Source organism: Eubalaena glacialis, chromosome 4 (assembly GCF_028564815.1).
Source record: "Eubalaena glacialis isolate mEubGla1 chromosome 4, mEubGla1.1.hap2.+ XY, whole genome shotgun sequence".
Taxonomy (NCBI): Eukaryota; Metazoa; Chordata; class Mammalia; order Artiodactyla; family Balaenidae; genus Eubalaena; species Eubalaena glacialis.
Genome location: NC_083719.1, coordinates 54,596,968 through 54,611,211, shown reverse-complemented (window position 1 = coordinate 54,611,211; position 14,244 = coordinate 54,596,968). Strand labels below are relative to the sequence as shown.

At 40.9% G+C, this 14,244-nt stretch overlaps 1 protein-coding gene across 4 annotated transcripts in view; it reads right to left on the bottom strand.

The window, feature by feature from the left end:
- Window positions 1-4,975: 4,975 nt before the first annotated feature.
- Window positions 4,976-14,244, bottom strand: part of PIK3R1 (phosphoinositide-3-kinase regulatory subunit 1) — an 81,551-nt gene continuing 72,282 nt past the window's right edge. For 2 of the 4 annotated variants that reach the window (XM_061189324.1, XM_061189322.1), the window contains 9 exons: window positions 11,148-11,250; window positions 10,477-10,575; window positions 10,181-10,361; window positions 9,801-9,926; window positions 8,929-9,071; window positions 8,543-8,719; window positions 8,376-8,444; window positions 7,483-7,653; window positions 4,976-6,321 (listed from right to left, as the gene is read on the bottom strand). In XM_061189324.1, coding sequence (XP_061045307.1) covers window positions 6,132-6,321; window positions 7,483-7,653; window positions 8,376-8,444; window positions 8,543-8,719; window positions 8,929-9,071; window positions 9,801-9,926; window positions 10,181-10,361; window positions 10,477-10,575; window positions 11,148-11,250 — 1,259 coding nt within the window. In that variant the 3' untranslated portion in view covers window positions 4,976-6,131. Of the gene's footprint in view, window positions 6,322-7,482; window positions 7,654-8,375; window positions 8,445-8,542; window positions 8,720-8,928; window positions 9,072-9,800; window positions 9,927-10,180; window positions 10,362-10,476; window positions 10,576-11,147; window positions 11,251-12,693; window positions 12,845-14,244 lie in introns of those variants that run through there. The other 2 variants (XM_061189325.1, XM_061189326.1) reach the window with 2 other exon arrangements.

Genomic DNA, 14,244 nt, shown 5'->3' with positions numbered 1-14,244 from the left:
GTTGTGGGTTATCATTTTGGCCAAATTAGAAGTGGAGAACTGGGGGATTGAGTTGTTTCATTCAGTACACCAGACCACAGTATATGCTCTAGGAGTCCTGAAGACTTTCTGGACTCATAACCTTCACAGGTACTTCACAGGTACGGAGTTGGAGGTCTAGACAGGTAAACGGAGTTGGTCAAATTCCCATCACTGGTTAAAGAAAGAGCTAAGACCCAGCTAGGCCTTCCTAAGCTGTAAATGGGTCTATTATCTTTCCTGTATAGAATCTATACTGTGAGCACAAATTATATCATAAAGTAAAATATATATCACTCATTAATAGTAGTGGCTTTTAATTAAAATACTAGAAGTAATATTTCAACAATCTGGTGATATTAGTGATTCTCAAATTTTAGTGTACATTTAAAATCGCCCAGAGAACTTGCTGCAACAGATGGTCTCACTCTGAGTTAGTAGATGGGGCCCTCGAGTAGGCCTTTATAACAGGTTTCCAAGTGGTCCTGATGGTAATGCTGTTAGCCTGGAGACCACACTTTGGGAACCTAGGTGGTCTAAAGCAAACCCATGCCATTTCCTGCTATTTGTTATGTGCCACTTGTATACTGTCCACCAATTGACAGCCACAGGGTTAGATCCCCTAGCAGGAAGAGCAACTAGTGAACTTTTCTCTGACCCTTCCTAGTGCCTTTTCCAGCACTTGCTTAGGGGTGGAGAGCTCTGGCTTGAGTCAAACGGCCTAGGTGCTCTATTCTGTGTTCTAATGGCTGCATGATCTTGGATAAGTCGCTTAGCCTCAGTGCTTCAGTTTCCCGATTTGTAGAACGGAGATATTGTCTTCTAACTCATAATTGTGGAAGGATTAAATCAGATAACACATACAAAGAGTTTAAATGAACAATAATCACTTGGTCTATCAATCAGAGACCAGTCAGGAAAAAAGAAATGACTCTAGCTCTTAAAGAAAGACCTGAATAAAGAGGATTGGTTACTCAGGTAATGGAAGGACTCAGAAACCAAACTGGGGGTGGTGAGAGAAACCAGAGGTTTAGCAACAACAGAAAACTGCAAGTACCCTTTGGCTTAGAATAAAAATGGGAGGCGGCACTGTTGCCAGAGGAACAGAGAGGGAGAGAGGAGCATAGTAGGGCTGCTCAGATTCCAAAGGGTCTTTCTGGCAGGAACTGGAGCCACAGGGGAGATTCACTACCTAGAAGCCAGAGGGCAAGAGACCCTGAGTATATAGTTCTCTGTGATACAGAACAGAGCAGGGGAAAAGCAGGAAATGAATCTCAAGAGTTACTGCTATACACGGTATATTAGTCATTGTTGCCATGACTATAATTACTTATGTGCCCCTCTCATCGCCATCACTAGACCATGCCTTCATGTCTAGGACCCTCACTGTGCTTAGGTGTTGAGTGCCATGTACATGCAAAGTGGCCTCATTATAAATTCATTCAGCAATCAAAACAAATGGGAAAGTTATTTTAGATTAAGAATGGTTTGCATATATTGACTAGATGCTAGAGTGTGAAACCAGAATCTGTAGTGAATCTTTGTTCCCTGTCTAGAACCCCATGTCACACCTCTGCCTGCTACACAGTGCCTCACAGTGTCCCTGCACTGTGCCTGTTTCAAACACGCAGCCTGTAGAACAGAGAGACAAAGCCAGATACCTTCACTAACCATAGTTTGTAGAGAACAATTCTGAAGGTTTGGGGATGGATGGTGAAGGGGAGGGATTGAGGGACAGTGGATATCACATTTTCTTGGAGCAAGAACATGCCTTGCAATGACATCACCTAGAGCTACTTCTTTTCATCATTAAGGATATAGTGAAATGATGTAAATGACACTGAGCCATCATTCATGTGTTCTTCTCACTTGACAAAAATGAGACAATGTAATGACAGTGAAAGGGGGTGGGTGGGAGACTACAGAAGGAGAAGCAACATTATTAACCGAGAGAGCAAGAGAACGTATGTCTTCGGTGATCACTGAAATTTCAAACCGTAACCTAAGTTTCAAAACAAACTTTATTCTGTTTGAAGACCTAATACAATGCATTAAAGCAACTTATAACAACAAGACATAGCTCCATTGAATCTATAGCTTGAACAAATGTCAAGGAGGCACAGTCCCCCCGCCCCCCGCCCCAGGTGCCTTGTAAAGGCAAAATTACAACTGACCATGACATCCTCCCTCTCGTCAAAAGACCAACTTTATTTTAACAATGTCATAGAAACAGATTTGTAAAAACATCGAAGAGATCGTAGCTTTAAAAAATACACACATATAAATGAGTTTTTTTTGTTTGTTTTGCCTTTTTTTTTTTTTTTTTCTTTTTTTAAATAGCAGCATCCTGGGCAGCTAATGCTATCTCATGGTGACAAGTTCAATGTTAAGTTGGTTAGTGTTTCCAATGAACCCAATTTTGTTCATAATACTAGTAATTTATATAACGAGATTTCTAAAAAATAAGAATTTGGCATTTCAGAACTTTGTCCCCTGTGAGGCATTGTGCTATAAACCGCCCCTTTCTTAAATGACCCTGAACTCAAATTTCAGGGTCTGCTCTCCAACTGACTTGGATACCATGCATAGCAAAAGCACAGTTGTTAGAACCAGCAGAATTTTTCTCCCAAAAAGGAACATCAGTAGGACTTCCCAAACACGTTACTAGTTCATAACCAGCTATATGACAAAGCAATTGGTTCCCCACAGTGACAGCTCACATAAACACATTTTGACTTGACACACTGAAAACGAGGATTTCCAAGTTCAGCGAGTCACACAGACCAGCTACCCAAAAGGAGTAACTTTTAAACAACAGAAACAAGCCAAAGAATTATGAACTTCTTCTCACTTCACTTGCAAACACTTTTCACCTTTATAAGACAAAACAAAGCAACTTCAAAGGAAAAAAAAAACCCATACACACATACAGGAATTGTACTAGACATTGGCTTGTTGTGTACTTGAACTCAACGACTGTGGATCTGTTTTGGCTGAAAGGTGTACTGGAAACACAGTCCATGCACATATACATATATACACATATCAAGGGCCGTGAAGTTGTCAGATGTTGCAGACACAGCCTTTTTGCCTTTTCAACATGGTTATGATTTTTCCCTTGTGTATTATATCAGATTCCAGTGCTCCCAGTTCTAGAGCCCCATCACAGCCTCTCTGCAGCTTAGCTTCTGGCTTTTATCTTCAGGATGCCGCGTTGGGTGGGGAAAATCAATGCATGGATGTAAGCATGTATCAGGAGGGGCTCTGCTGTATCCATCCCTAATCATAAGCCGCTCAGTGTGGTTAGGAGATGAATGATTGGACTCAGAGCCCTGCTGGTCAAACATCTACAAGGACAGATGTGATGGCATGCCACACGCTGTCAGAAGGGTACTGGGCACAGGCGAAGCATCATAGGTAAGTTGTGACTCATGGTGACAGGAAACAATGAATCCTGCCTTTGCTGGTCAAAGAAAAACCTATTGCATTTCTGCTCGTGAGATAAAGAAATAAGGCAAGTGCCTAAATACCATGCCATCTTGTGAAGTGTTGAAGCAAAAACATGAACAGAATGGTAGCTTTTTAATGCAATATTCCATCTCAGATCTTATATTTTAGAAATTAAAGTTCCTTAATAGCATACATGGATGTGCTACTAAAAAAAAAAACCACAAAACCTAGTTGATAAACTACTATTAACTAATGGTTGGGCTTCTGTATGACGTGGAAGGATAGTTGTAAAGGAGACACTCGGAGAATAAAACCAGGGGAATCATCAACTGTCTGGAGATGTGAGGGAGATGGTCAGGTCAGTACAGTCAAGTTTGAGGGCTGACAGTCCGGCTGTAAGACTGACTATTGCTACTGATATGAGTAGCTTCATGTAAAAAGGAAAAAAAAAAAAAAATACATTCTACAGTTGATTAAGTCAGCCACTAGACTGATTCTTTCAAAAGAATTTTAAAAGGAACATTTAAAGAACAAAACAAAACCCCCTTACCGCTCCCCCCACCCCCAGTAGTTGAAGGAAAGAGGAATAAAGCTGTGGTGAATCTAATATTGAGCAAGGAAAACTGAAGTTGTTAAGAGTCCATTTTAATCTTCCCTTTATTCCTCCCACCACAGGTACAGTTCCCACTGAACCCAAAGGCTTTTGCATATGTAAATTGGGGAGAGAGATCTCTTGCTGTTGCCTTCAGTGGAAAGAATACTCTAACAACTCCTTCCTTTTCCCCACAGTGAAGTGTAACACATACAATTATCTGGGTGAATGAATGAGGACTGTTACTATGATTCCTACAATGGCCATGACTTGAACAAGCTCCCCACAATCAGGGCAGGAACGGTTATGACCATGTCTGTTTGCTTTCTGATCTAAGAAGTTGAATGGAAAGCTAGGAAAATAGCAGATATCCAGATAAAAATATCATCTTTTCAGATCATGCTTTTTCTACAATGGATGTTGGTTGGTTTTTAACGGGTAGTCTAAAGTTAAAGAGAGACAGACAGGTTTTCTAAATGCAGCAATGATACTTTGAAATCAGTGTTTCCAACAAGGGTGAACACTGCTCCAGGACCCTGCCTGCCTGCCTTCCTAAGAAAGACCTAGCATTCCGGTAGGTTTGTAACTGTCATGAGGGTATAGTAAGTAAAGTAGCAGATCAAAGTGGGAAAAGACTTCACTTTGCAGTGATCCACTTCTCTGTAATCACAAGAAAGAGAAAGTGCATGCCATCCTGCCACCCCTCCCCCCCCCACCTGTACATCCCTTTGCTACATTCCCCTCCCTAGATTCAAGAAGTTCACAATTCTTTATGAAACAAACATTGCCAGGTACCGTATCTTAAGTCTTGAAACAACATTGTTGAACTCAGCCATACTTTACTTTGTCATATTCATATATCTTTCTCTTTTTTTTATTGAATAAAGCAGCTTTGAAGCTTATCAGGCACTGCCCAACAAAACATTTAGTCCAAAAAAAAAAATCTGTTATGAACTTTTTAACCTTGGGCTAACAGCCAAGTACTCTGTACAAGAAAAACTGTAAAATATTTAATAGTTTTAAATCTGAAGCCATTTTTTTTTTTAAACTGGCATCCTGTACATTTCGTCTTTAAAAAAAAAAAAGGTAACAAGTAACAAAATGAATATTAACAAAAAAAAAAATCAGGGACAGTATTTTCAAGCAACAAAAATTGGGGCAGGGGAAGCTTATTCTGAAGGTACGTTTAAAACAGGTAACAACGATGAAAATTAAGAATTGCATAGCACTGTGAATTTAGCCTTCAGCACAACAAAACAGAAGCTATTTGGTATTGATACAAATCCATCTATTTGATAGTTAGTCAGTCATTCAATATTATGTACATATTTTATATACTAAATGTCATTTTGAAGTCCTATTTTCCAAGCTCCATTTTTCCGTTGGTGGGTTTTCTTGGTTTGTAGAGTTTTAACGAAACACTTTCTGGCACTTTGCTACAACAAACAGAATTTCCTCTGAACGTACATGAGCGGACGTTCCCCAAAGTGTCTGTCCCCTGTGAGCGGAAGTGCCTTTCTGCTACATATCGGTTCATTTCGTTAGAAAATGAAATAATCCACAGTGCGATGTGTCTGGGGCCACCGTGCACGGCACCACCCAGGCTGGACCGAGCGACCCCAGGCCAGGGCTCGTCAGCCCATCCCCGCTCCGGTCTCCAAGGTCCCAACTCTTGAGCTGGTAAAGCTTCTGAAAGCACGAACAAGCACCATGGTTAAAGGCCTCTTTGTCCCTGCACGCAGAGATTTTTGCATTTCTTTTTCTCTTGGTGTCGTGTGTGGTTGTGACTTCTTTAAATTAATCCAAAAAACAAAACCAAAAAGAAAGAAAGAGGAAAGAAAGGAAGGCTAATTAAGCACTCCAGACGAGGAATGGTGGTGGTCGTCGCCCAGTGCGAGCCCGCCGCGTATGTGTCTTCCCCTACTGCCGTGTGACCGAAAGCTCGAGTCACATCTGAAGACAGGCGGCTGGGTGTCCGCAGCTCAGTTCCCAGGTCAGGCTGCAGGGGAGCCCTGTGCTTGCTGGAGGCCTCGGGGAGCTGAAGGTGAGGAGCAGGCGGGAGGGCGGCCCTTCATCGCCGCTGCTGCGCGTACACCGGGTAGGCTAGTGTGACGTTGAGGGAGTCGTTGTGCTGCACGAGGGACGTGTGTTGGTAGTGGAGCACCAGTTCCTTCAGGGAGCTGTACAGGTTGTAGGGCTCGGCGAAGCCATAGCCCGTGGCCGTCTTGTTGATGACGCAGTGCTTGACCTCACCGTCCACCCTGCACACGGAGAGAGAGCACATGGGCCTGGGTGAGCTGGGCCAGGATGAGGCGTTTTTTGGTAAAAGCATCGTGAAAATCCCCGATGCAGGCCAGCCTCCACATGGGGACCAGTCCTGGGGGAGCCCTAGACTCGTGGAGTTGTCCCTTGTCACTTACTGACTGAGTAACTTCGGGAGGTAACCCAGCTTCACTGAGCCACTGGATTGTCATGCATGGATTAAAAGGGAGACAGTAGTAACCTATCTATCTGTAAGAAAGAGGGGAGCTTTGAGAAATGAGGCGCTGTATGGGAGGGGCTTGCTGGATGCCTAGAACGCGGTGAGCAGGCAACGGGTGGTGACTTCAGCCATTACTATGAGTGCTGCTGCCCAACCAGAGTGGTACTGGTACTATTACAATTACAATAATCATAATTGTACAATCCTGTTACAATTATTAACAGGATTCCTCCTTTCAGGCAGGCCTGGAATCATCCACATACCTCTCCATCTACTCGCTATTCTCCTATTCCCTTGTCCTCACTCAAAGTTCTCACTTCTTTCCTGTAGCAATATTTCTCTGCTTAAATGGACGGCGATGACGGGCTATAAAATACTTGGAGGCCCTTTCTCTCCTAGAGGACATTCCGTCTCTGAAATAATGTCAGTGATCCAACCTCACTCTTCAAAGTGCCCCCAAACTATTACATAAACAAAGGAAAATAGGCCATAGGATGGAAATGACTTCTCTTGGGTGTACTTATCTCAGGGACAGTGACCAGGGTCCTTTCTCTTACTGTTTTGACCTGTCCCTGATGGGGACCTTACCTGTGGGTGGTGCTTCCATGTGAATCACCTCAGATTCTAACTATACAGAAGCCCCCCAAAAAGCAGCAAGTGTGGCTATTTATTTCCATTTAAAAGAGGAAAAAGAAAAATAATAAGACTTCTCCCAAGCCCTAGTCTTCCACCTAAACAGCAGGTTTCTTTCTATTCGACAGCTATTCCTGCCTAGAATTGAAAATATTAGGTTTGATTTCCTCTTCTCCACCCTTGTACTACTGTAACACTTAAAGATTAGAACGTTTCCAAATCCTTGCCCGCACGGTTGGCTGGCTGAATGAATGAAACACCTCCTTGAGATGTCTGACGAGACAAATAATTGGTTGGAGGTACATACACTACTGAGCACGCGTAGCAGCCCTGTTTACTGCTTTCCCGGACAAGAAAAGTGCCATCTCGTTTCCCTCGCAACAGGTTTTCGGCTTTGTTTCGGTTGCTGCTTCCAACATTCCACGTCTTCTCATCATGGTGGGGCAAATCCTCATCATCTTCCACCAGCGAATATTGGCTAAAAAGGTAGAAGAGAAGGTTTCTAAATGAAGTACATGGCAGCCACCAGCCTGCCCCTCTGAGAAAGGGCCCCTCTCCTCACTTCGATCTAGTTCCTGCCCCTCCTCCAAGCAAGTCAGGCCAGCAATTGCAGGTCTGTCTCAACCAGCTTCTCTGGCCTGAGTTTCCTCATTGAGTTTAGCCTTCAACCCCAACCCCCCCCCCCCCCCGAACAAAGAGTTTTAGTAGCACTAAGTGATACTCTTCCTGTTTTCAAGTCAGCACCTATGCTCAGCTACCTGCGGCAGAGAGCAAGGTATTAAACAATCCCGTTTGTCCAGTTTAGATCAGGAAATTGATTGACTAGGAGGAACACCAGTTCTCAAATAATTGAAACAAAACATATACTTAAGCTTTAAAAATATGTTAAACAGGGTTGTCTCCCCCAACAACCCCCCTCCCCCCGCCCACATTGGTCCCAAAACATGGGATTTTTCTAGACGGTTCCAGGACGTCATCACGGACACAATGTCACTTCAAAGCCCTATGGGGGGAAAAGGAAATCTGCATTCTCCTTTGCTAAACTTTCCTTTTTTAACATGCTGGTTAATGAGACTGATAACATTTTCTCCTACGAGACGTTCCATTCCTCACTTGCTCTGCAAACGAAGCAAGTTGTGCATTTTCCTTAAATCAAAAAACACCCTCGCTACCTCCCATCTGTGCTAACTAACTACTTACTCTTCAGTGTTTTCATTGCCCAGCCACTCGTTCAGCTTCTTCTGCCGAACACCTTTCTGAGTCAACCACCTGGAAAAGAGGTTTAAAAGGAAAATGCGTTAAGAACCTATCCTTGATTTTTGCAATTACCAGTCATGCACGTGCAGGGTTCCATTTCCAGTACGTACATCAAGTATTGGTCTCTTGTCTTTCTCAGTTGAATGAGGTCCGGTTTAATGCTGTTCATCCGTTTGTCAATCTCACGATACTCGGCAGCCTGCTTCTTCAAGTCCTCCTCCAGTCTCCTTCTGCTGTCGACAATTTCGCTGATTCGAGACTTTAACTTTTCATAATTATGCATAATCCTGCAGGCAAGAGAAATGCATCCACAATTACCTGGAGCATCATGAAAGTTCCCCCAAGGTTGCAGTATTGATTCCCAGCAGTTTTCCTCAGGTAAAGAATGCTTTCTCTCCCTGTCATTTCACAGAAAGCGTGGTCACCTTTAAACAGTTTAAGAGAATTGTGGTGATCGCTAGCACGTGGGCAATGGAAACCCTCCTGGGTCACCAACCTTTGGATTTCCTTCTCATTGCCTTCACGTTTAAACTTTTCTATGTATTCTTTGCTGTACCGCTCCTGGGTTTGGCACTGTTCTTCAAATATTTTTATGGTTTCATTAAATGCTTCAATAGCTGTTCTTTTCATTTGGATTTCCTGCAACACAATTTTAATACGACAAGGTCATTCCTTTCACAGAAAAGAAAGACAACTTCTTATGGCAAGACACTACCGGGACATTTGATCGGCGCTACTATCTGGCACGCAAGTATTTTGTTAGCAAGGTGGGACTCAAATTCATAAAACCCCTTAAAATAGTATCACAGAAGCACACATTTCCTTTGGAGAATTTTCCCAGTCTACGGAAGATGACTGCTTGACAGTTTTCTACAGTTTTCATCTCTTTTAAAAACCATTCCACTTTATCAGCAGTTTATGCCATTCTTCTGCTCCCTCTGGCGGTCCCAGATACGTGATGGCCTAGAGGAGATTAAAGCCTCTAGGAAAACAAGGCAGTAAATGTAGCCTCAACCTTTCATAGTAAGGGCATATCAGGGTTAAATCCCCATTTCAGAGATTAGACAAGTCTGTGGAATTTCCAGTTATTATTAGCTTCCACTCCAAAAAGAATTCTTCAATCTGCAGTTATGCCAATCCAACTTACTTACTTTATTATCCTGATACTTACAGGCTTCATTTAAAAGGTTTATAGTAAGTAATTATTAGAATAATCAACGATTCACAAATAAATGATCTCTCTCCTCACTTTATTATTGGCAAAAACTCAACCTTTTAAATTCTTTCTCTGAAGCTGAATATAACATGCATTAGCTTCTAGTAACTAAGAGCTCTACAACTTTAATGTGATTTTCAAAGAAAACTCACCTGGGAAGTACGGGTATAATCTTCATATAATCTATCATATTCCCGACTTTTTTCTTGAAATTGAGTGTTATATTCATGTAATTTTTTCCCTACAGCTTCAATATTATCTTCTTTGACAACTTGATCCTGGAAGGATTAGAAGAAAATGGAAAAAATATAAATTCAGTTGATAAGGTACTTATCTGACATGGGAAAATCCTCAAACAATGGTCATTTATTTTGTGAAAGTATTTTATTGAGCCACTATACACTTGTGATCACAAAATTACACAGTTTGAAAGTTTTTCAAGCTTGAGTACATGCAATTCATCTGCTTCAAAATATTTTCTAAACATCATTAAAAGTATCTTTTTAAAATATTAACATGAGTATGTGATTACCTGTTGGTATTTGGATACTGGATAAAGTAATTTCACATCCAGTTTGGGATTATACTGAGCTAGAGATTCATTCCGGTAGTGGTTTATTAGTTCAACCACAGAGTTGAAGGTTAATGGGTCAGAGAAGCCATATTTCCCATCTCGGTGAAATATTTTGATTAATTTGTTATTTCCTCCTTTCCTGCAAATGCAATATAAAAACAATGGCATTAGAATTCTCTTTTAAAAAAAAAAAAAAAAAGCATGTTCTCCCATCACCTTTAACACGCCAATTTTAGCCACACGCCCTAACTCACCTTAGTGTAAGAGTATAATCACCATGCATTTTAGTAGATGCATCTCGTACCAAAAAGGTCCCATCAGCTGTATCTCGAAGTTTTTCATTCACTTCTTCCCTGAAGTGAAAAGAACATGAGACAATGCTCACCTAGTGGATTTGGTGATTCTCGTGTTACATTTTCTTAATTGTATTTTCAGAGCTTAAGAATTTTAACACACAAGTCACTCTGACAAATCAGCACAGAAAGTCGTGATCCCCAAAAGGTTTCCTCCCAACTCTTCATTCCCCTCAAAAAAAAAAAAAAAAAAAAAAAAAGCTTAGACTAGAAATGCCACTTTAAGCTGATAACAACATTAATTCTTAGAGTTTTTGTCTAATAAAGAGAGTGACTGACTTTTTACACTCTGCCTTGAGGCAGTGCCACTTCACCCTGCTGCCCCCCTGACAGCTCTGTCAGTAATGAAACTTCTCGGGTATTTAATTTCCTGTGGCATCCAGCACCCACAATTCCCCAGAGCTCAGTGACTTCTGTGGTCGTCTTTGGAAGGGAACCAACTGTGCTTCATGCTTATGTTGGATGATAGCCTAAAAATGGAACTTAGCAAGCTGGTGCGTTTTGCTTTTCTTTCTCTTCATCTAAAACTCCCTAGCTCTGGTGAAAAACTCAAAGAGTCTCTGTAGCCTTACCTCGAAATATCTCCCCAGTACCATTCAGCATCTTGTAAGGACATATTGTTATTCATACCGTTGTTGGCTACAGTAGTGGGTTTTGGTGGTTTAGGAGGCAGTGCTGTAGATGAAGGAGAAAGAAAAAGTTTTTTGCAGTCCCAACTACAAATAAACGTTTAAAAGTCGACCCAAGTTCCTTTAGATAAGTAACATTTTCAACCGTGAAACACAGCAATAATGCACGAGTCCATGAACCTTTTCTTAAAAAAAAAAAAAAAAAAAAAGAAATATTTCTTTGACTATAGACCATAATTGAAAAAAAGAGAAGCGCTTAGAGACCAACAAATAAAATGGGCTGGCCATGTGAATGAATTTCAAAGTAAATCCAGAGTCAGTCAGTCAGTCATGACATTTTCTACTTTCAGGTTTGAGTTGAATTAAAGTTTCATATCTGGTCAAATCTATCTGAAGTAAGAGACCACAAAGAGAATAGCAGGAGGAATCACATGGCTTGGTTTTAATTTCCTCCTCTTATTTAATTATAAAAGACAAATTTGGTTTCTGTCCTCCACAAATGCTGCTGCGGTAATAAAAAAGCTCATCTACAGGAATATGTTTTAAGAGGCGGAATTGGGTTTCTCTAATCTTAGTATTTCAGGCACTGTTCTGCCAAAAGCCACTTTAAGAAACTCCTCTGTGACCTCAATCTCTTTAGTATTCATGATAATATTCTATTGGATAACTGTGCTCTATATTATGCCAAGAGTGATTAAAAACCATATCCCTCTTCCTCAATGTCAAATCAGTATTCATGTACCAACTGGTGACAAATAAAGAAAGACTGCAGTGTTTCTGAATTTCTTAATTGGGAGGAAGGCGAAAATAATTGAGAAAGCCAAATAAGTCTAGGATGTCTAGCTAAATTCTAAGTCATAAGTTTTAAAGCACTGTTATTATTTTAAGCAAAAATTATTTCAGGAGTCTAGCAGGTATATTTTTATAAAGACCGAGACGCAATTAATGGGAAGCCAACGTCTCTCACTGCAGTATCTTAATAAAAGAGAGAGCAGACAAAGTCTCAACATTTGATTCAGAGTAGTTTCAGGGCACCTAGCACTGAGTTGCAATCACTGCTACATTCGACAGCAGCACTGGTACATGCTTTCTAAAGTACCCAGTGTTATCACTGCCAAGTGCCACACTGTCCTCATCCACTGTCAACAGAGAAAGCAGCACCAAGGTTGCATCCTTTTCATTAAAGGAACGACATACAACAATATACCCCAAACAGCAAATGAGCTCGAGTAACAAAACACACCAGTGAAAAACTGGAGTCCAATTTATATCCATTCAACTGAGAATAAGCATTTACCCCACACAGCCTGACTTGCTTCCACAGGCAGTCAAACCATTTGTTTCATTTTCACGCTATGAGCAAACTCCTCATTAAATTAGAACAAATGAATAAAAACAGACCTCCAAAGAGGAGCCGTTAACCGTAGTTGTCAAAAAAATTAAATGCCACAACATTAACCAGCTTTCCACAAGAATACTGCAGTATTACCTGGTGGATCCATTTCTATATAAAACATCAAGTCTGTGCCACAATTTATATCTGGCTTAGCATATTCTAAATCCAGGTCTTCCATATTCCAAACAGTGTTGTACATTTGTGCGAGAGTTTCCTTGGCTGAGCTCAGTTATAAGAAAAGAGTCCGGCTTTCTTTGTAATGGTGTCTTGGAATTCATTTCAAAACCTATAAGGGGCTGCACTGTAACCTATGACATCACACACTCCAGCCAATCAAGTCAGAAAAATGTCACCAGACCACTCCTGCTTCATCATTTCTCTTCTCTACCAGCCTTAACACAGCCCCAATCTCACGAAGATCCTGCATTTAACAGAACTGCAATGTATACACGCTCTTCGTTTCAAAAAGGTGTTTAATCTGACTGTTCTTCTCTAGCCGTGAGTTTTCTAATTCCTTTTTTATTGCTCCGTGCAGCATGGTACGCTCCGCTCTTGGCAGGTTGACAAAAGCTGATACGCTGCGGCACGTAGCTTTTTTTTTTTTTTTTTTTTTTTCCTCCTAGTGCATCTGGGTTTATAGATAGCCCGGTCATTTCTTGGTTTAAAAATCTTACAAAGGCATCCAAATAGTATACTCAAGATATATTTTACAGTCCTAAAATGCCTCCGATGTTATATATTAAAAGCAGGAAGGATCAAGAACTCTGGATATTTAATTTCAGTCCTCCATAATTCACTGCAAACTCAGAACTTATACACTGTCACAAACGTGCTACATTATAGAAAGCACAATTAAAAAAATGTAGAGGCAAAAATCTCTATTAAACACTGCAGTTAAAACTATAGAATATGGAATGAAAATCCAAAAAAAAGAGAGGCCATATATCAGAATGCAGAGTACAGGCAGAGCTATCTTTGCTAAGTATTTCTCATTGATGAGCCCATCTTCAGATTTACTGGGCTAAATACTGCTTGGGGGGGGGTGATGTAATCACTTGTGTGTGTGTACAGAGGGGGGAGCTTTTGTCCTCTCCATCTCAAATGCCTCACTTTGGGAAGAAATGTTATTATTCCTTCTTAGCAGTATTTAATGTGAAGAAATAAATTCCCCTATAAATCTAAATTAATGTTAGTTCTCCTACAGTGAGAGGGGAGGAAGGGAGAAAAGGCTCCCCCCACCCATGTAAATGTAGTTAATTTAAAAAACTAGAGTGGGCTGTGTGATCTACGTACATGTGCATGTCACATATTTCTGTGACAATTTAAAGAACACAGAAGCCCTTGAAATTTATTCTTAGACGTTCTGTCAAATTTGGCATCATAAAATATATAGAAATAGAGCAAAGGCAAGACAGCCTCTGAGCACTGTTCACGTGTCTCTCTTCCAGTTTAATTCATTTTCCCACTAAGGAGGAAGGCAGATTCAACCTATACTCTCCCACCCTCTCCCAACTCACAGGCTCTCTTTGCCTAAAGGCTGAAGTAACCCTAAATGCAAAGAAAAATGCTGGTGGTGGGGATATGTCCTCAGAAAAGATTCAGAAAAAAAAAATCTTAATTTAATACAAATGTTAACCCAAGTCC